This window comes from Bufo bufo, chromosome 2 (genome assembly GCF_905171765.1).
Source record: "Bufo bufo chromosome 2, aBufBuf1.1, whole genome shotgun sequence".
NCBI classification, from domain to species: Eukaryota; Metazoa; Chordata; class Amphibia; order Anura; family Bufonidae; genus Bufo; species Bufo bufo.
Window position 1 is genome coordinate 323,194,002 of NC_053390.1, and position 16,299 is coordinate 323,210,300.

The 16,299-nt window shown below is 45.1% G+C and overlaps 1 protein-coding gene across 1 annotated transcript in view; it reads right to left on the reverse strand.

Annotated features, from left to right (window-relative positions):
• Positions 1-2,177: 2,177 nt before the first annotated feature.
• Positions 2,178-16,299, reverse strand: part of HABP4 (hyaluronan binding protein 4) — a 39,339-nt gene continuing 25,217 nt past the window's right edge. The window contains exons 3-9 of the mRNA XM_040416980.1: positions 14,366-14,513; positions 12,807-12,956; positions 9,212-9,283; positions 6,603-6,680; positions 6,318-6,480; positions 5,030-5,203; positions 2,178-2,816 (exon numbers count right to left, since the gene is read on the reverse strand). Of these exons, the coding sequence (XP_040272914.1) occupies positions 2,766-2,816; positions 5,030-5,203; positions 6,318-6,480; positions 6,603-6,680; positions 9,212-9,283; positions 12,807-12,956; positions 14,366-14,513 (836 nt within the window). The 3' untranslated portion in view covers positions 2,178-2,765. The remainder of the gene's footprint in view (positions 2,817-5,029; positions 5,204-6,317; positions 6,481-6,602; positions 6,681-9,211; positions 9,284-12,806; positions 12,957-14,365; positions 14,514-16,299) is intronic.

Genomic DNA, 16,299 nt, shown 5'->3' on the forward strand with positions numbered 1-16,299 from the left:
CATCTGACTGAATCTTCACCTGGCGTTCCGCAAGAAGGAGTCCATTGGGAGAGGGGAGTGGAAAATCGCCCTCTGCTCCAGAATGTTGATCAGGAGGCAGATTCTGCCGTCAACCAAACCTCCTGACCCGTGCGTGCTTGGAGAACGCCACCCCAACTCAGAAGGCTGGCATTGGTGGAGACCGTCCAGGAGAACGGACCATCCCGACTTCAGGTTCAACGGAAACAGCCACCAAGAGAGCTGTCCAAAACCCGCCGAGACAGGCGGATGCGATTGTCCAGACCCCGAGAGGTCTTGTCCCAGACGGAAAGTATCTCCTGTTGCAGCATACGAGTGTGAAAACTGGGCATATGGAGCGGCCTTGAAGGAGGCTACCATAAGACCCAGGACCCGCATGTACTCCCGGATGGAGAGACACGGGGAGCGCAGCAGATGCGACACTGCGTTCCAGAACTGGAACGACTTGGAGACTGGATCAGAATGATGTCCAGGTAGGGCAGCAAGGAAAGCCCCTGGTATGAAGAAGCGCATGAGCGACTCTAGGATCTTGTAAAGACCCGAAGGGCGGTTAACACGAAAGGATGGGCGATGGCTGATAGTCGACCACCCCCGGCGAAGCGCAGGAATCACTGGTGAGATTCTGCGATCGGGACATGCAGGTAGGTGTCCTGTGTTGAACAGTTTTAGATCCAGGATCGGACACACCGACCCTTTCCTCTTTAGGACCACAAACAGGTTAGACCAGAACCTGTGCCCTGTTCGTCTGGGAAAACTGGGGTAATAACCCCCCGGTCTAGAAGGGAATAAACTGCCATCAAGCAGTCCCCTTCATGCGGAGGACTGCTTAGGAGCAGCAGGGCGGGCTGACTGGGCCCTCTAACGCCAAGAAGGCTGGGGTTTGAAGGAGGCCCTTTTGCGGGCGTCCTGAAAACCCCCAGGCGACGTCCTACCAGACGAGAAGAGACGAAAGGACTAGTACCGGAGCTGGATGACCTGGTCCTAAAAGTGCGCTTGGACCTTGGTTGGGGAAAATGAGTGCCCTTGTCCCCAGTGGCAGCAGAGATGAACTCGCCTAGCTGAGCCCCAGAAGGTCTGGAACCCCCAAAGGAGAGATTAGCGAGGGAACGTTTGGAGGAGGCGTCCCCCACTTTTAACCAGACCTCTGCACTGAATGACCGAGATGGCTAACATGCGGGCAAAGAGGGAAGCAATGTCCCTAGAAGCTTCGCAAAGAAGCTTAGAAGCCCGAGACATCTGGAGAACCAAATCCAGTGTGTCAGTAGACACATCTTGTTCCGCCAGTTCTTGGTGGTGGTGCTGTAACCACACCGAGAGGGCTCTGGCCACCCCTGCTGAGTCAAGGGCAGGTCGCAGGGACGCGCCTCCCAGTGAAAAATGGACTTGGGAAGAGAGTCTATGCACCTGTCTACAGCGTCCTGCAAGAGGAGCTGTCTAAGACAGGGAGGGCTGTATAATTGGCTAGTCTGGCCACCGGGGGATCCACCTTAGGGGGAGAAGACACCTCTTCACCGTCAGCAGAGAAAGGATAAAGCGTTTTCATGCGCTCAGTGGCCGAGAACTTTGTTCACTAAGCAAAGACTGAGCTTCTCCTGGTGGAGTTGGGGGGTATAGCCCGAGGAGGAGGAGCTCTTTTGTATTTGCATAGTGTCCCTCCTACTAATATCTTTAAGCTATACCCATGGTCTGTCCCCCCCAATGGAAAAAAAGTACGAGAAAAAGGCATTCCTTGATTTCCCCCACCTCTGCCTGCCTACACAGAGGTGGACCCATAGCAAATGCCATGAGTGTTGACCCATCTCCCACCTGGAGGGACAGGAAGACACTGCGGAGATGCTGGAGGAGGGTCTATTTTATACTTCCTGTCCTTACCTGGTTGGAGGCGGGTCATCTCATGGTATGCAGTCATGGAGGATGAAAGGGAAAAACTTTATTTTTCCCACTATTTTTTGTCCCACTTTGGGACTTCAACTTTGGGGGGGCATATTCCTTTACAACGCATTCCAATACTTCTGTATTGGAATGCATTGGCTGTATGAGCAATACTGTGTATTACTATAAAGAATTCAAAGATTTGGTGTTCAACAGGAGGAATACTTTAAAAGGCATCATATAGATCTGAAGCAGGATTTAAATAAAAATAAAACCAAAACCATCAATTTGCACAAATCAGCAACTTTAATTCCAGTCTCTTCAAAACTGCAGTGCAAGGTTGTAAAAGTTATACTTTACACTGAAGGAAGGAAAGCAGCTCTTATGATATCCACTCTATTCATGTTGTATCATTGTTTACACAGAATCAGTATTTTTATTTTTTTTACAAGTACACCCTTGAATAGTTTGAAGTAGAACATCTGAAACACTAAAGAGGAGATCAAAACTGGTGTTGAAAGAAAACCGTTTTTTTGCCCATAGCAACCAATCAGATTCCACCTCATTTTCCAAAGCAGCACAGAAAAATGAAAGGTGGAATCTGATTGGTTGCTATGGGCAACTAAGCCAGTTTTCCTTTACACCAGTTTCGATCCATTTCCTCCCTAAATGCTTTTGATACCCTAAATCAGATTAGAACTACAGTCAAGATTTACTGTATGCATCTCTTCCACCATCTTTCCAACATGAAAGTGCAGTACTTTCACCACTGGCAAAAAAACAAAAAACCTTTATAGAATCCCCACAAACTTTTTTTATTTGGCTTTGGTGTAATGCAGTTATAAAGATGCAGAACAAGCCAAAAACTTGTCTGATTACATCAGAGCTGGAAAATCTTCATCCGCGTTGAAGACAAATTCATGCGCCTAAACAGAAGTAAATAGAGGAAAATACATAAATAAGGCATAGTACAAAAAAATAAATAAAAATCTGCAGCATAAATAGACAGTGGCAATTTTAAAAATCCACACAGATAAGATTTCTTAAGACACAAATCAACTGTTGCTACTCTAAACGCTCCAACCTGCAATTCTATGGCAGAATAGCTGTCCCATCTGTACGGGCAAACCCTTAAGGGGCTGTCACACAAAAATATTCTAGTTTTCAAACCAGCAACTGGATGCGAATACTTTTGTAATTGCATATACGGTAATATTAAAAATAAGCTGCTGTGTTTTTCTATGAAATCTGCTATTTGCTCATTGTAATTTCTCTCCTGCCGAGATGGAACCACATGCTCCGTTCAATCCTTCAACTGCCACCCGCTGCAGCAGAAAGGACACCCTCCAGGTAAATGACACTCCCTTAACTGACAGCTTAAAATAAATGTAGAAGCACAATTGGAGAAATGATCTGGAAATTTCTGGATACAGGGCTGATTCTAGCTATATTAGAAAGAGGTTGTCAGGTACAATTCATTCCCCCCCCCCTCCCCCATTACTTATGGATAACCCCTTTAAGGACAACCTGAAACATGAGTGGGGTTGCCTCTGGCATCAAGCATTTAATGTGTCTGTGCCTAAATTCTGTCTAAAGTGGCAAAATATGGCACAGCTAGGGTTTCTACACTCCTACCCTCCCACCCCCTGACTAGCTCAAAGGGAAAGGGGCTCATCAGAAAGAGGCAGAGCTTCATAGGAATGAGATTGAGACCTAAAATGCACCAATTTTCAGCAAAATTGCCAACCAACAGTTAGTATAGTGTTAGGCATGCAACTACCCAAGCACCACATTTATCATCTCAGTCTAGACTGGTTATGTCATTCAGATTTGTAAACGTGAATCTTTGTGTTTGTAGTGTTTTTGGTTTGTTTTGTGCATCAGAAATGCCAGCTCCAAATGTCTGTTGAAGGTCTATAGCAGGCATGCTCAACCTGCGGCCCTCCAGCTGTTGCAAAACTATAACTCCCAGCATTCTCAGACAGCCTACAACTATCAACCTACAGCAGGACATTGTGGGAGTTGGTTTTACAACAGCTGGAGGGCTGCAGGTTGAGCATCCCTGGACTATAGGAAATGTGAAAAACTTTTGCTCCTGGTACTTTTGTCAATTAAAATATTGTGTGCTGTAGCTCATCACCAACTCCACAGGTGAAAGACTCCATGAAGAAAATGCAATGCCAGTGATAACTACACGTGAGGTCACTCACCAGGGGCAGATTAGCCACAGACCTTACAGGGAAATTTCCCAGGGGCTGCCCAAGCCCTCCTCCATAATAAGCTCTCAGCAGTAATTAACTCTGAGAATCAGGTACTCATACCCAGCCAGTGACCACACATGCCTGAATTCAACTGCTGTGGCCGCATCTCACTTCCGAAGCTCCCTGCTCCATATCCTAATCAGAGGCAACTGGAGGACAGTTGGGGGGGGGGGGGTCTATGGTACTGCTGACCCTGGCTAGTTGCGTTACCCTGCCTTCCATCAATTTCGACCCAGCAACAACACGGGGCCAATTTTAGGTTTCCAGTCCGCTCCAACACTTAGACGTTTTTGCAATAAATCTGGTTTGTCTGCATTCACTCCAGAAATCAAGCTGTGTGGATGTTGGGGGCACAGGGTTACAGCAATACCAATTAAGCCATTACTATACCTTAGTTTTTGCTGACCATTAACTGCTAAGAAAAAGTTTACCTTGATTTCGTTTTCAAGCTTGCATAATTTAGTGACAAAAACATGCATTAAAAGAGTTTCCTGGGATTTTGATACTGATGACCTATCTTATCTGAAAGGTGGGGGTTTAACACCCAGAACCACAACAAACAGCTGTTTGAAAATAAACCAGTGCTCCCAAGAGCGCTGTGGCCTTCTATGGTCACCAAGCACATCGCTTGGTATCGCGATTGGCACCAGTCACTTCAATGGGGCTGAGCAAGATACCAAGCACAGCTGCTAGAAAATGTATGGCGGTGTGCTTGGTAAGCACCTAGGTGGCTGCGGCACTCACAGGAGCGCTGGTGCCTTCTCAAACCTGATAGTCAGGGGTCCCCCCTGATAAGATGCTGATGACTTGAGGATAGGTCATCAGTTTCTAAATCTCTTGAACAAATGAAACTGGTAAAGAAAAACGTATACACATACATGACAGACTTCATGTGGAAAGGCCTCTTCTCTTCTAACGCATCCACGTGCTCCACCTCTTCCCCCACGTCCTGGACGAGGAAGGCTCCCAAAGTTAATATCCAGCTGGGACGTGATATCATTGACAGGTTTGCGGATGCCAGAATTGTAGTCCTCTTCATTCTCCTTTAAATACTAGCGACATTAAAATAAATGTAAATCGCCATACACTTGAAACTACCCTGTAACAGTCGATTAAAATTGAGCACATGAAGTCTGCCAAATCAATACGTTTCTGACAAAAATCCATCTGCAACGTGGTGGGGACTGGTCTGCAGTGACTTTCTGCTGTATGTGGGCGTTTTCTGTTTCAAGCACAAAAATACTGCAATACTAAATTCTATACTATATAAAGTCAACTAATTAAAGAGGACCTTTCACTACAATAAAAAAAATCTAAAGCAAGCATACAGACATGGAGAGCGGTGCCTGGGATCTCCCTGCACTTACCACTATCCCTGGGCACTGCTCCGTTCTCCCGGTATAGGCTCCGGTAGCTTTATATGTTCAGTTCAACTGGGTGGAGCCTGCCGGCGTCTTTCTCCCAGGCTGTAGCGCTGGCCAATCGCAGCGCTCGCCTCATAGCCTGAGAGGGTTTTTTTCTTTCTCTCAAGCTATGAGCTGAGCGCTGCGATTGGCCAGCGCTACAGCCTGGGAGAAAGACGCCGGCAGGCTCCACCCAGTTGAACTGAACATATGAAGATACCAGAGCCTATACCGGGAGAACGGAGCGGCGCCCAGGGATAAAAGTGCAGGGAGATCCCCGGGCACCGCTCTTTATGTCTATGCTTAGTTTAGATTTTTTATTGTAGTGAAAGGTCCTCTTTAAGTATATCAGTATACTGGCCAAAGCCAAAAGCCCTAATTTGAAGTTAATGCTGCCCATACAAAGATAACAGTTGACCAGAATGGCTGATTTTGGGCAACTGTCTTGAAAAACTAGTGCAAACGGCTAGACTCGTCTGCCAAAAATGTAATTAGCCAAGCTGGAAAAACGTCTCCCGCCGTTGGCCTGAACATTTCTGGCATGATCGGCTGATCATTTGTCATTGTGCTCAAGGACCAGGACCTTTTTAAAGATTTGACTCCCTGGTCAGCCAGTTTAGTCTAGCATGTTGCTGGACCAGTCTAGCAATGCAGCCAATCATTGTCTAAAATGTGTGGCAAGTTTAACAATGGCAGTATGTAGTTCATAACCCTGGATAGCTACATACTGTATATGGTAACACACATCACTGCAGGAACTTACGTCTGTAAATTTTGACTTATGGATAACAACAGCTTTGGAAAGCACTGAAGAATCTGGTTTACGGAGGTTGAATTCAATCTTTGGTCTGCTTTGGTCCTGCATACTCTTCCATTCATCCAGTGACATCTCTTTAGCACTGTCTTCAATATTCTCATCTGGCAGTCTAGATGGAGTGATAAAATAACTTCCCAGTGAGTGCTGCAGCCCCTCTATTCTACAAATTAGTGAGGGTTTCAGGGTCAGACCACCAATCACACGCTAGGATTGTCAATCTTGGGGACTTACTTGACCTCTTGTTCTTCCCCTGTTGTCTCAACTGGCTCCATGGCTTCTGAATTTTCCATAGGTGCTGGCTCTACTTCACTGGAAAAGCAAGGTGTATGTCAGAAGAAGCCTCTGTTATTACCCTCATTGCCAACATCAAAACTGAGGAACCAATGCTATTCCTAGGCTGCTGTGGTAGACATCTACCAACATCTCCATAAGCAGTATTGTGGAAAGATAGTGTTAAATTATCTAAAGCAGTAGAAACCCATCAACTGGACGGCTGCTATGTAAACCACCATTAGGATTCAGACATGCAATTTTTTGAACCAAGCTCAGGAGTGGACAAGACATGTCTGAAGCAAAATCTTGTTTAAAGTGAACCTGTCACTGGGATTTTGTGTATAGAGCTGAGGACATGGGTTGCTAGATGACCGCTAGCACATCCGCAATATCCAGTCCCCATAGCTCTGTGTGCTTTTATTGTGTAAAATAACCGATTTTATACATATGCAAATTAACCTGAGATGTGTCCTGTACGTGAGACGAGTCAGAACTCCTCAGGTTAATTTGCATATGTATCAAATAGTTGTTTTTTTTACTCAAAAGCACAGCTATGGGGACTGGGTATTGCGGATGTGCTAGCGGCCATCTAGCAACCCATGTCCTCAGCTCTATACACAAAATCCCGGTGACAGGTTCCCTTTAAAGCTGTGGAGAAAAGGATGGTAAGGAAATTCATATAACCATTTCTTCATGTTATTCAAGTGAATATAGGCTGAAAATGGCTAGACTTGCTATATAGACATCACTAGGTTCCACTCTTGTTCGCTAAAAACATAAAAATAAAAACTGATAGATCCCAACCCTGAAGAGGGGGAAACAGACTGCAAATGGCAGCAATACACTTTCTGGAAACCATATGAATCAATGGATTAAAGCCAGCCTGGTGGGATATTGAGTTTCTCATAGGACATATTGAGAGGCATTTACTAAGGTCTTTATACCACAAAAGTGGGGTAAAAAAGTTGCAAATTATGTGCTCTATATTTTGCGACTTTAGAAAAGTGGTGAACCTTCAAAAGGTGGTTGGGAAAGGGATAGGGCCTGCCAGATTTACTACAACTTCCACCAAAAACTGTCTGAAGTATACAACAGTTTGGACTGCCAGAGATGCAACTACGTTATTAAAGTAGCATTGGGTTGGTCACATGACACAGCTGAGTATCAGAAGGGAGGTTATAACTCAAATAGTCACTGGTAAGAGTTACCTTCACTACAGTTTAAATCATATACAGGTCAGAATAAAAATGTATGTGGGAGTACTTCTTTAAAGAGGCTTCTGCATATTAATAAATTAAGCACATCCCATGAAGATGCAGAAGGATCAAGAATGGCATATGGGAATGCCAGTTTTGATATACGTTCCTCATTGTGTGCAAATGTAAAGGGGCTGCAGCACCAAGCTGGAACAGGGGGGGAAGAAAAAAAAAAAAAAAAAAAAAAAAAAAGCAGAAAGTGTGCTTTACTAGGGCTTCCAAAGATCTCCCAAACACTGCCATCAAGGACAACTAAGGGATGGGAAAGAACTCCACTGATCCAGTGGAGGGCAACACCCCATTCCCAATAAAGGTATAAGCCAACTTGCCCCAAATGGGAAACATTTTCCTTCCCAATTTCAATAATTCCATACATTTACATGAGGGTGGATGCGATTTTCTTGTAAGAAGTCACAATTTTTCTGAAAGTGTCTGCTGTGAACAGATCCTGAAGTGGCTTGTGCCACACATTCACAGCTTTTATGGTGAAGTAACCTTGTCATCTAAAGATTTCCCTCTCCAAATGGAGGAAGTGCCACCTTGCCTTTGAGATTTTTACTTGGCACAGCTTTACCATATTTTATATGACTATATATAGAACAAGTAGATTTAACCCTTCTCATGATTGCACATAGAGGCCAACCCTCATTGTATGTTAGCAGGCCATCAGATCTCCCATACATTAAAGGGGTTATCCGGGTTCAGAGCTGAACCTGGACATACCCTTATTTTCACCCAGGCAGCCCCCCTGAGGCTAGCATCGGAGCATCTCATGCTTCGATGCGCAGCTCCCTTGCCCTGCGCTTCCTCCCAGCAGTGTGTTCAGTGACGTCACTGGCTCTGATGGGCAGGCTTTAGCACTGCCCTAGCTGTTTTACTGGCTAGGGCAGCGCTAAATCCCACCCATCAGTGCCGGTGACGTCACCGGATCTCCAAAAAAAAAAAAAAGCCTTTGCCCTGCGTAATTTAGCGCAGGGCAAAGGAGAGCATCAGAGCATGAACTGCTCCGATGCTCAAGTCAGGGGGGCTACTGGGGTGGAAATGGAGGTATGTCCGGGTTCAGATCTGAACCCGGACAACCCCTTTAAGCTGAGGGCAAATAATCACTGGCAGATTAGACCTCCAAGAGCATCATGATTAGTGGCTATGTTTCCCCAGATAGGGAAAGTTTTAAACCCATGACAAAAAAAAAAAAACGAAATACAGATGGCTGGAGTACAATAGCAAGTCAGAACATCCAGGGTTACAACATGAAATACACACAAAAAACTAATTTATGTAATTGTCCTATTTGGCTACATTATTCTGTACCTGAAAGCATCTTTAATTGAGCCCCAGTTGTGAGGTCCACCGCCACCCCTCTTGTCTTCCGCTTTTATTCTACTATAGACAGAGAACACTTGTTTTACACCAAATAAATTACATAGGTGGAACGTTTACAGATGCTACTGCATGCAAAATGCGCGCTCATGTGTTTGAGAAGGCAGCAGCGCTGGCAGTAAAGTGTTCAAGTGAACAGAGCTTAGCCCTGCCCAAGCCACTGATACTAGTTGTGATGTCACTGGGCCTGCAGTAAACAGCGAGAAGGCTGCGGCACTACCGCAAGCACCGCTGCCTTCTCAAACAGCTGATCAGCAGGGGTCCCGGGTGTCAGACCCCCGCCGATCAGATGCTGATCATCTATCCAGAGGATAGTTTACAAAAAATATGCAGAACCCCTTTAACTACAATACATTGGCTCCCTGTAGCAGTCGGCACAAGTGACAAGAACTCCTACATAGATGGGTTATCTGCTAGACTACTACTAGGTGTAGAATTGGGATGACTTTACAGATGACTGCTCTATTGTTCTCTTTAGAAAACTTGATAAAGATGCCACAGAAGAGCATTGCATGGATTGGTGTAATGTTAGAGTCACTATGGGAAGTTCTGGACATTGGTCTGACATTTTAGAGTGTTTAGCTTCCTTTTTGGACTTTAGAATGGCAAAGACGCAGGACAGCTATAGAACACAAGCAGCAATTTAAATTATATGTGGAGTACTTTGCCCACTGTGGGCAGAGGCATAGTGATATGCAGTGCGCATGCACTGGTTAAGTAATTGGCACGTGTGCACTGCATATCACTAGGCCTCTGACCACAGTGGGCAATGTGCTGCACAAGTCCGGGCCCAGCAGTAATGCGTGCAGGAACTAGATTTAGAATGGAGATAAAAATGGGGTCACAAGGATACAGGGCTGGCCAGGCAACAGAGGGAAGGAGTCAGGAGCAAGTAAGGCAGGAAGCACTGGGCACTTGCAGCACTCGCAACAGCTAAGGCTACTTTCACACTGGCGTTTTGAATTCAGTTTGTGAGATCCGTTTCAGGGATCTCACAAACTGTTCAAAACGGATTCAGTTCAGCCCCAATGCATTCTGAATGGATAAGGATACATTCAGAATGCATCAGTTTGGCTCTGTTCCGCCTTCATTCCGCTCTGGATGCTGACACCAAAACGCTGCTTGCAGCGCTTTGGTGTCCGCCTAGCGATACAGAGCCAAGCGGATCCGTCCTGACTTAGAATGTAAGTCAATGGGGATGGATCAGTTTTCACTGACAATATGGTGCAATTGAAAACAGATCAGTCCCCCATTGACTTAATGTAAGTCAAGGCTGATCCGTTTTGACAGATTGACAGAATAATGCAAATGGATCCGTTCTGAACGGATACAAGCATTTGCATTATAGGTGCAGATACCAGACGGACCCGCACCTAACGGAGGTGTGAAAGTAGCCTAAATTGCATATCTTTAATGCTTTGTTTTTGGTGCTTTGAAGTCTCTGAAAAACTGAGCCAAAGTACCAGAGCTCCATGTATTTGCATCCCAGAGCTACATCAGCTTAAAATATGTTATGTAGGTAACAGACTCCCTTTAATGTGTTATTCTAATCTTGGCGTTTATAACATCCACAGGAGATGCTAAAAACTTTGTTGTGACCTGTACCTCAAGTCGGGGCTAGTCTCACCATGCCATACATTTAGGGCATAGCAATGGAGGTGGCTCAGAAACAACCTCTTTATACTATTTTTTCCTCTTCCAAGGACTTGCTGGCCTGATTCCGAGCACACGAGATAGGACATGCCGAATAGGTGAGCTGGACAAACTGTTTCACATGACACCCTGCAATGGCTGTGGTCTGTCCTAGCACCAATCTAATCTTTAATCACCAGGATGCCATGGTCCATAGCGACCACAGCATCTAAGGAGTTTAGAGATGGAAGATCCTTCTCACCCCCGCTCAGCAATCACAGGGTCCAAACAGTTGCTATAGCAGCTGGAGGTCTTACAAAGTTGAGTCTTCGATATGGCGATGCAACTAAAGAAAACCCTCACACACACACGTTTTTTGCAATGAAAGGGCGATCAAAAAGCCAAAATGTCCCCCAAAATGCACAGGTCAGTCAAAAGAAAACAGTAAAAAGTTATGGCTCTTAAAAACCACATTTCAAAATCCAGATACTGCCTCTTCCCTGCCAAGTGCTGCCCAAACAGCAGTACATACAGGGTACTTGTGTACTCGGGAGATTTTTTTTTACTCAGAAATGAAAAAATTTGGGGTGAAAGAATTCAAAAAAATCTAAAAATTATATATATATATATATATATATATATATATATATATATACATACATACATACACATACTGGCAGCACTCCCTTCAGCAGTACCACAGGGTGCAAGCGGTGGTCCCTCGATTCAGAACGGAAGATAAAGAAAATCCGCAGCACTCCTTGAAAAATAAAATGTGCTCTTTATTCACACATCAAAAGTTGACAACGTTTCGGTTCTCACAGAACCTCAAGTAAGCGGACCGAAACGTCGCATAGGTGAATAAAGGATCCCACTTTTTCTTCACCATCGCTGGCACCCAATTACCTACTACCAGGAGTGCTGCCCTGAACTGCATACATAATTTTTCATGCCCCAATTGGTACACTGTATTTTTCGGACTACAAGAAGCTACTGACTATAAAATGCACCTAGGTTTTGGACAACAGAAGAGGAAAAAATATTTACTACCAACAACTAGAACTTCCCGGCTGGTCTAAGGAAAAGTAGAGGTTACTGTCACTTAGGCTACGTTCACACCAGTGTTGGTCGTTCTGATTGAAATGGTTTCCCTTATCGTCCCTTTACATGGGATGCTATTACAGCAGATTGTCTGGAAGGATCACTGACTATCTGCTGCATTCTCCTCCAGAGTATGAGAAGGAGTGATCACTAATGAAATCGCTCTTCTCCATACAGATTTGTTGTTTACTGGCAGATCGTGTTTACACAGCACAATCTGCCACCGGGAAAAAAGGATTTTTGGGTTTGCAGATACGATCCAATTAACCAATGAAAGACTGTTTTGCTCGTTCATCAGTGGCACATTTACACTGCCAGAAAATCACTAATGAGCGTTACTATGAACTTTCGTTAGCGATGATCTGTGCGATTCTTGGCCTTTTATAATTGATATGCACTGTATAGCCATCATAATTGACCTGAAGGTAAAAATAGAACTAGCCCCTTGGGTCAGATTTGTATTTTCTATGGAAGTGTGTTGCAGACTGCACAGACCAGTGAGCAGGGGAACACAATACAGCAGCTGAAATGAAGTGCTCTTTTCTACTCTTCCATCCTTCAACTACCCGATGTGTCTTTCAGTGTGCTGTGGTAAAATAAAACTTCTGTAACACCAGTCTTTGCCACTTAACAAGGCCTTTCATTAGATTAAATTTACAATACGAAAACAGCACACAGGCATTTTTATTAATTAGGTGGATTTTTTGGGGCTCTTGTTTTGGGTTTCTTTTTCTGGCAAAAAAACCAAAAAAAAAACCCTCATTCATTTTCATGTTTCAGGGAACATACTTACGTTTTGTCACTGCCGCTGTGTCTATCAAAGTCTCTCTTCCCTCTCTGATTTTCATTTTCCACACTTCGTGAAAAGCCTCCTCTTCCTCTACCACGTGTTCCTCCTCTCTGGTTTGCAACCCAGTTTCTCACCTGTTTCTCCTTCTCAAAGCTTGAAATAAACAAACAAGTTAGATTCCAACCTATAGAAATCATAAGGCAAAGTGTTTTCTCCCATAAGAACAGTTCTCTACTTGTATAGTACGGGCATTAAACTTAGGCCGAATGCACAGGAGCACACGGTGTCATTGGTTGCTATGCCGCCGTGCGCTTCATGCCACCGCTGCACTATAGTAATGTATAGATCATACAAGTGTATTACTATAGTGCAGCGGTGGCATGAAGCGCACGGCAGCATAGCAACCAATGACACCGTGCGCTCTGGCTCTGAACAGGAATCCAGCCCGGCATACCGCGGACCGCTCTCGGAACACAGCCATGTGCATTCGGCCTTAAGGAAACAAATCTTTCTCCACTTATCAGGCACCCCCCCCCCCCCCCCCCCAAAAAATAACCAGTCTCCATCTTCAGTGACAGATGGAATGTCACCTCACAGATACTAAGGGCTCCAGGTTCATGTGGGCCCTTAAGCGATAGTCAGTGGGCCCCTTGTGGCATTTTGCACGGTGCTTACAGTAATGAAACTGCATGTATTATAGATTAAATACCTTACACAGAGCGGATATATGTGCATCAGTCCTTATGTGCCCTTTATTTTCTACCCAGTATTTGTCCCTCAGGTCTGCTCAGATATGTGCCCCTTCAAAGTAGATATGCCAAGATATGTGCCCCCTCACAGGAAGTGAAACAAAAATACTCCTCGCCTCAATCACCTGGCTCCTCCCATGATCTGCGCTCCCCCAATATCAGGATACTGTGACACATTGCACTGCTGTGTAGGAGGAGCAGAGGCCGATTCCTAGCCTGCCCCGCTCCTCCTACACAGATCAGAAGGACGATGTGTGAGGACATCGTGCTGCTGCGGTGGAGTGCTGGCGGCTCAGTGGTGGAGTGGATCGAATAGTTCCCTGCTTCAGTGGCATGCCTACGGTGTTTGGCACCTGGGGTGGGTCCTCACTCTCTGGCACCACCAATACTTAAAAAAAATTGTATCCCCTCCCAGTAGTATTGCCCTCATTGTACAACCTTCACAGTAGTTTTGTACAGAAGTGTGCCCCATCACAGTAATCCCCACATTGTGCCCCCTTCACAGTAATTAAGTCCTCTGTATTATAAAAAATAAAAATTATGCTCTCCACAAACTGTACAAATAGCATCCATCTTCACAGTACAAACATAATGTAATTGTTTTAGAAATGTCTTTAAACCTTTTGCAACAGTTAGGAAAAAAAATTGATATGATGGGGAAAATTTAGCATCTAAAATGGCACAGAAGGGCTGTATCTTGGGCAAAATAGTGTCAAATACACGTAGGTTGGCTCACAAATTACTGGTAGTTATTTGCAGTTAGACAGGTCCCTGAAGTGCTTAACAGACTTGTCTGAGAAGACTCGCACATACTTTTCAATGCTGTACTCCAAGGGCTTTTCTATGACATTTGGACGGAACTCTCTGAAAGCAGTCCGGCGTTCTGATCTTTCTACTTCCGTCCCTCTTTTCTCATTCTGCGTCACTTTTGGCACAGGCTGTTTTGGAGTTGGTTTCAGGTCTAAAAAATAAATAAAAAAATACTTAAAGGTTTTTGTATGTTACCATTTGAACTCCTTCAAAAGAAATAGATTTGCATGAAGAAAGCTGCAGCACTCCATGTCCTAGTGAAAACAATGATTTTTAGTCACTCAGCAGGGCGACATTTAGACAGCACAGTCTTTTACTAGTGCTAGAGACACCATGCAGTCGAAACTTCACCCTACTGTGTAAACACCCTCCGTTTTCACTAGGACATGGAGTGCTGCAGTTTTCTTAATTTCTAAATGTCCCGGGGCTTACAAGTTGCAGCCCGACTGCCAAAGATAAAAAAAAATAGATCCAAGATGGACTCCTGGAGTGCTGCTAATCTGTTGTCTTTCCAATGCATTCACTCCATGGCTGCACAGGGTATAAATGAATGATCTATGTGCAATAACCAGCGTTACTGGATATACAGAATGAAGCTGTACTTCGCATGACACCAGGGGCCTATGGAAACAAACTATTGTTGCCCTGATCCATTCTCATCTTGATTACTGAAACTATTAGACGGTCCCCTCACCAGCCCCTCCCCTCTAATCAAGCTTGAAGGCAGATGCCAGGCTCATCTATCTAACTACTTCTCCAATGCCTCCATCCTGTGCCAGTCATTGCACTGGTTGTCCATACAGTATAGAACACAAATTTAAATTACTAATTCCTACCCACAACGCTGTACCTACCTACATCTTCACCCCTCATTTCTGTCTACCATCCTTCCCGTGCTCTGTTCAGCTAACGACTTACAACTATCAATCAGAAGCACTCACCGCCATCTCCACGATTTCTCTCAAGCTGCACCCGTTCTCTGGAATACGCTACACCACCAATTCTCTTTACCACTTCCTCGCATCTTTAAAGGGTGTCTATCACTTCGTTTCACATAATTAGCTGTCAGACACTAGCGATCCGCTAGTGTCTGCTCTGCCAAACCATCCTAATATAATTGCTTTTGGGGCAGCCGTTTTGCTAAAAAAAGAACTTTTATTAATATGCTAATGAGCCTCTAGGTGCTATGGGGGCATCATTAGCACTTAGAGGCTCTGTCTAACTTCACAAACTGCCGCCGCCCAGCGCGTCCCTCCAGCCCGCCCATCTCCTGCTGAATGCGATCCTCCCTGTGAGCGCCTGTATTCAGCGCATGCGCAGTGAATGTCTGACCGCTTCCCTGCTCAGACATCTCCACTGCGCCTGCGCGATGACGACATAGTGCTCCGAGGAACAGGCGCAGTGGAGATGTCTGAGCAGGGAAGCGGTCAGACATTCACTGCGCATGCGCCGAATACAGGCGCTCACAGGGAGGATCGCATTCAGCAGGAGATGGGCGGGCTGGAGAGACGCGCTGGGCGGCAGCAGTTTGTGAAGGTAGACCGAGCCTCTAGGTGCTAATGACGCCCCCCCATAGCACCTAGAGGCTCATTAGCATATTAATAAAAGTTCTTTTTTTTTAGCAAAACGGCTGCCCCAAAAGCAATTATATTAGGATGGTTTGTTAGAGCAGACACTAGCGGATCGCTAGTGTCTGACAGCTAATTATGTGAAACGAAGTGATAGAAACCCTTTAATAAGCTCTTACATTAGAGTTTACTGGAAACAACTTTTTACTTTCACCCATAACAGCACCATAGAGAGATGGATCCACTCGCACATTTGGAGAGGAAGCCTCAAAGCAATTTAAAAAGGGGACCACCTACTTCCTCCTTCAGCGTGGTTTCCTGTCCTCCAGACAGAGGAGACTGGAGCATGCAGCCTCCAGGGCTGTGAAT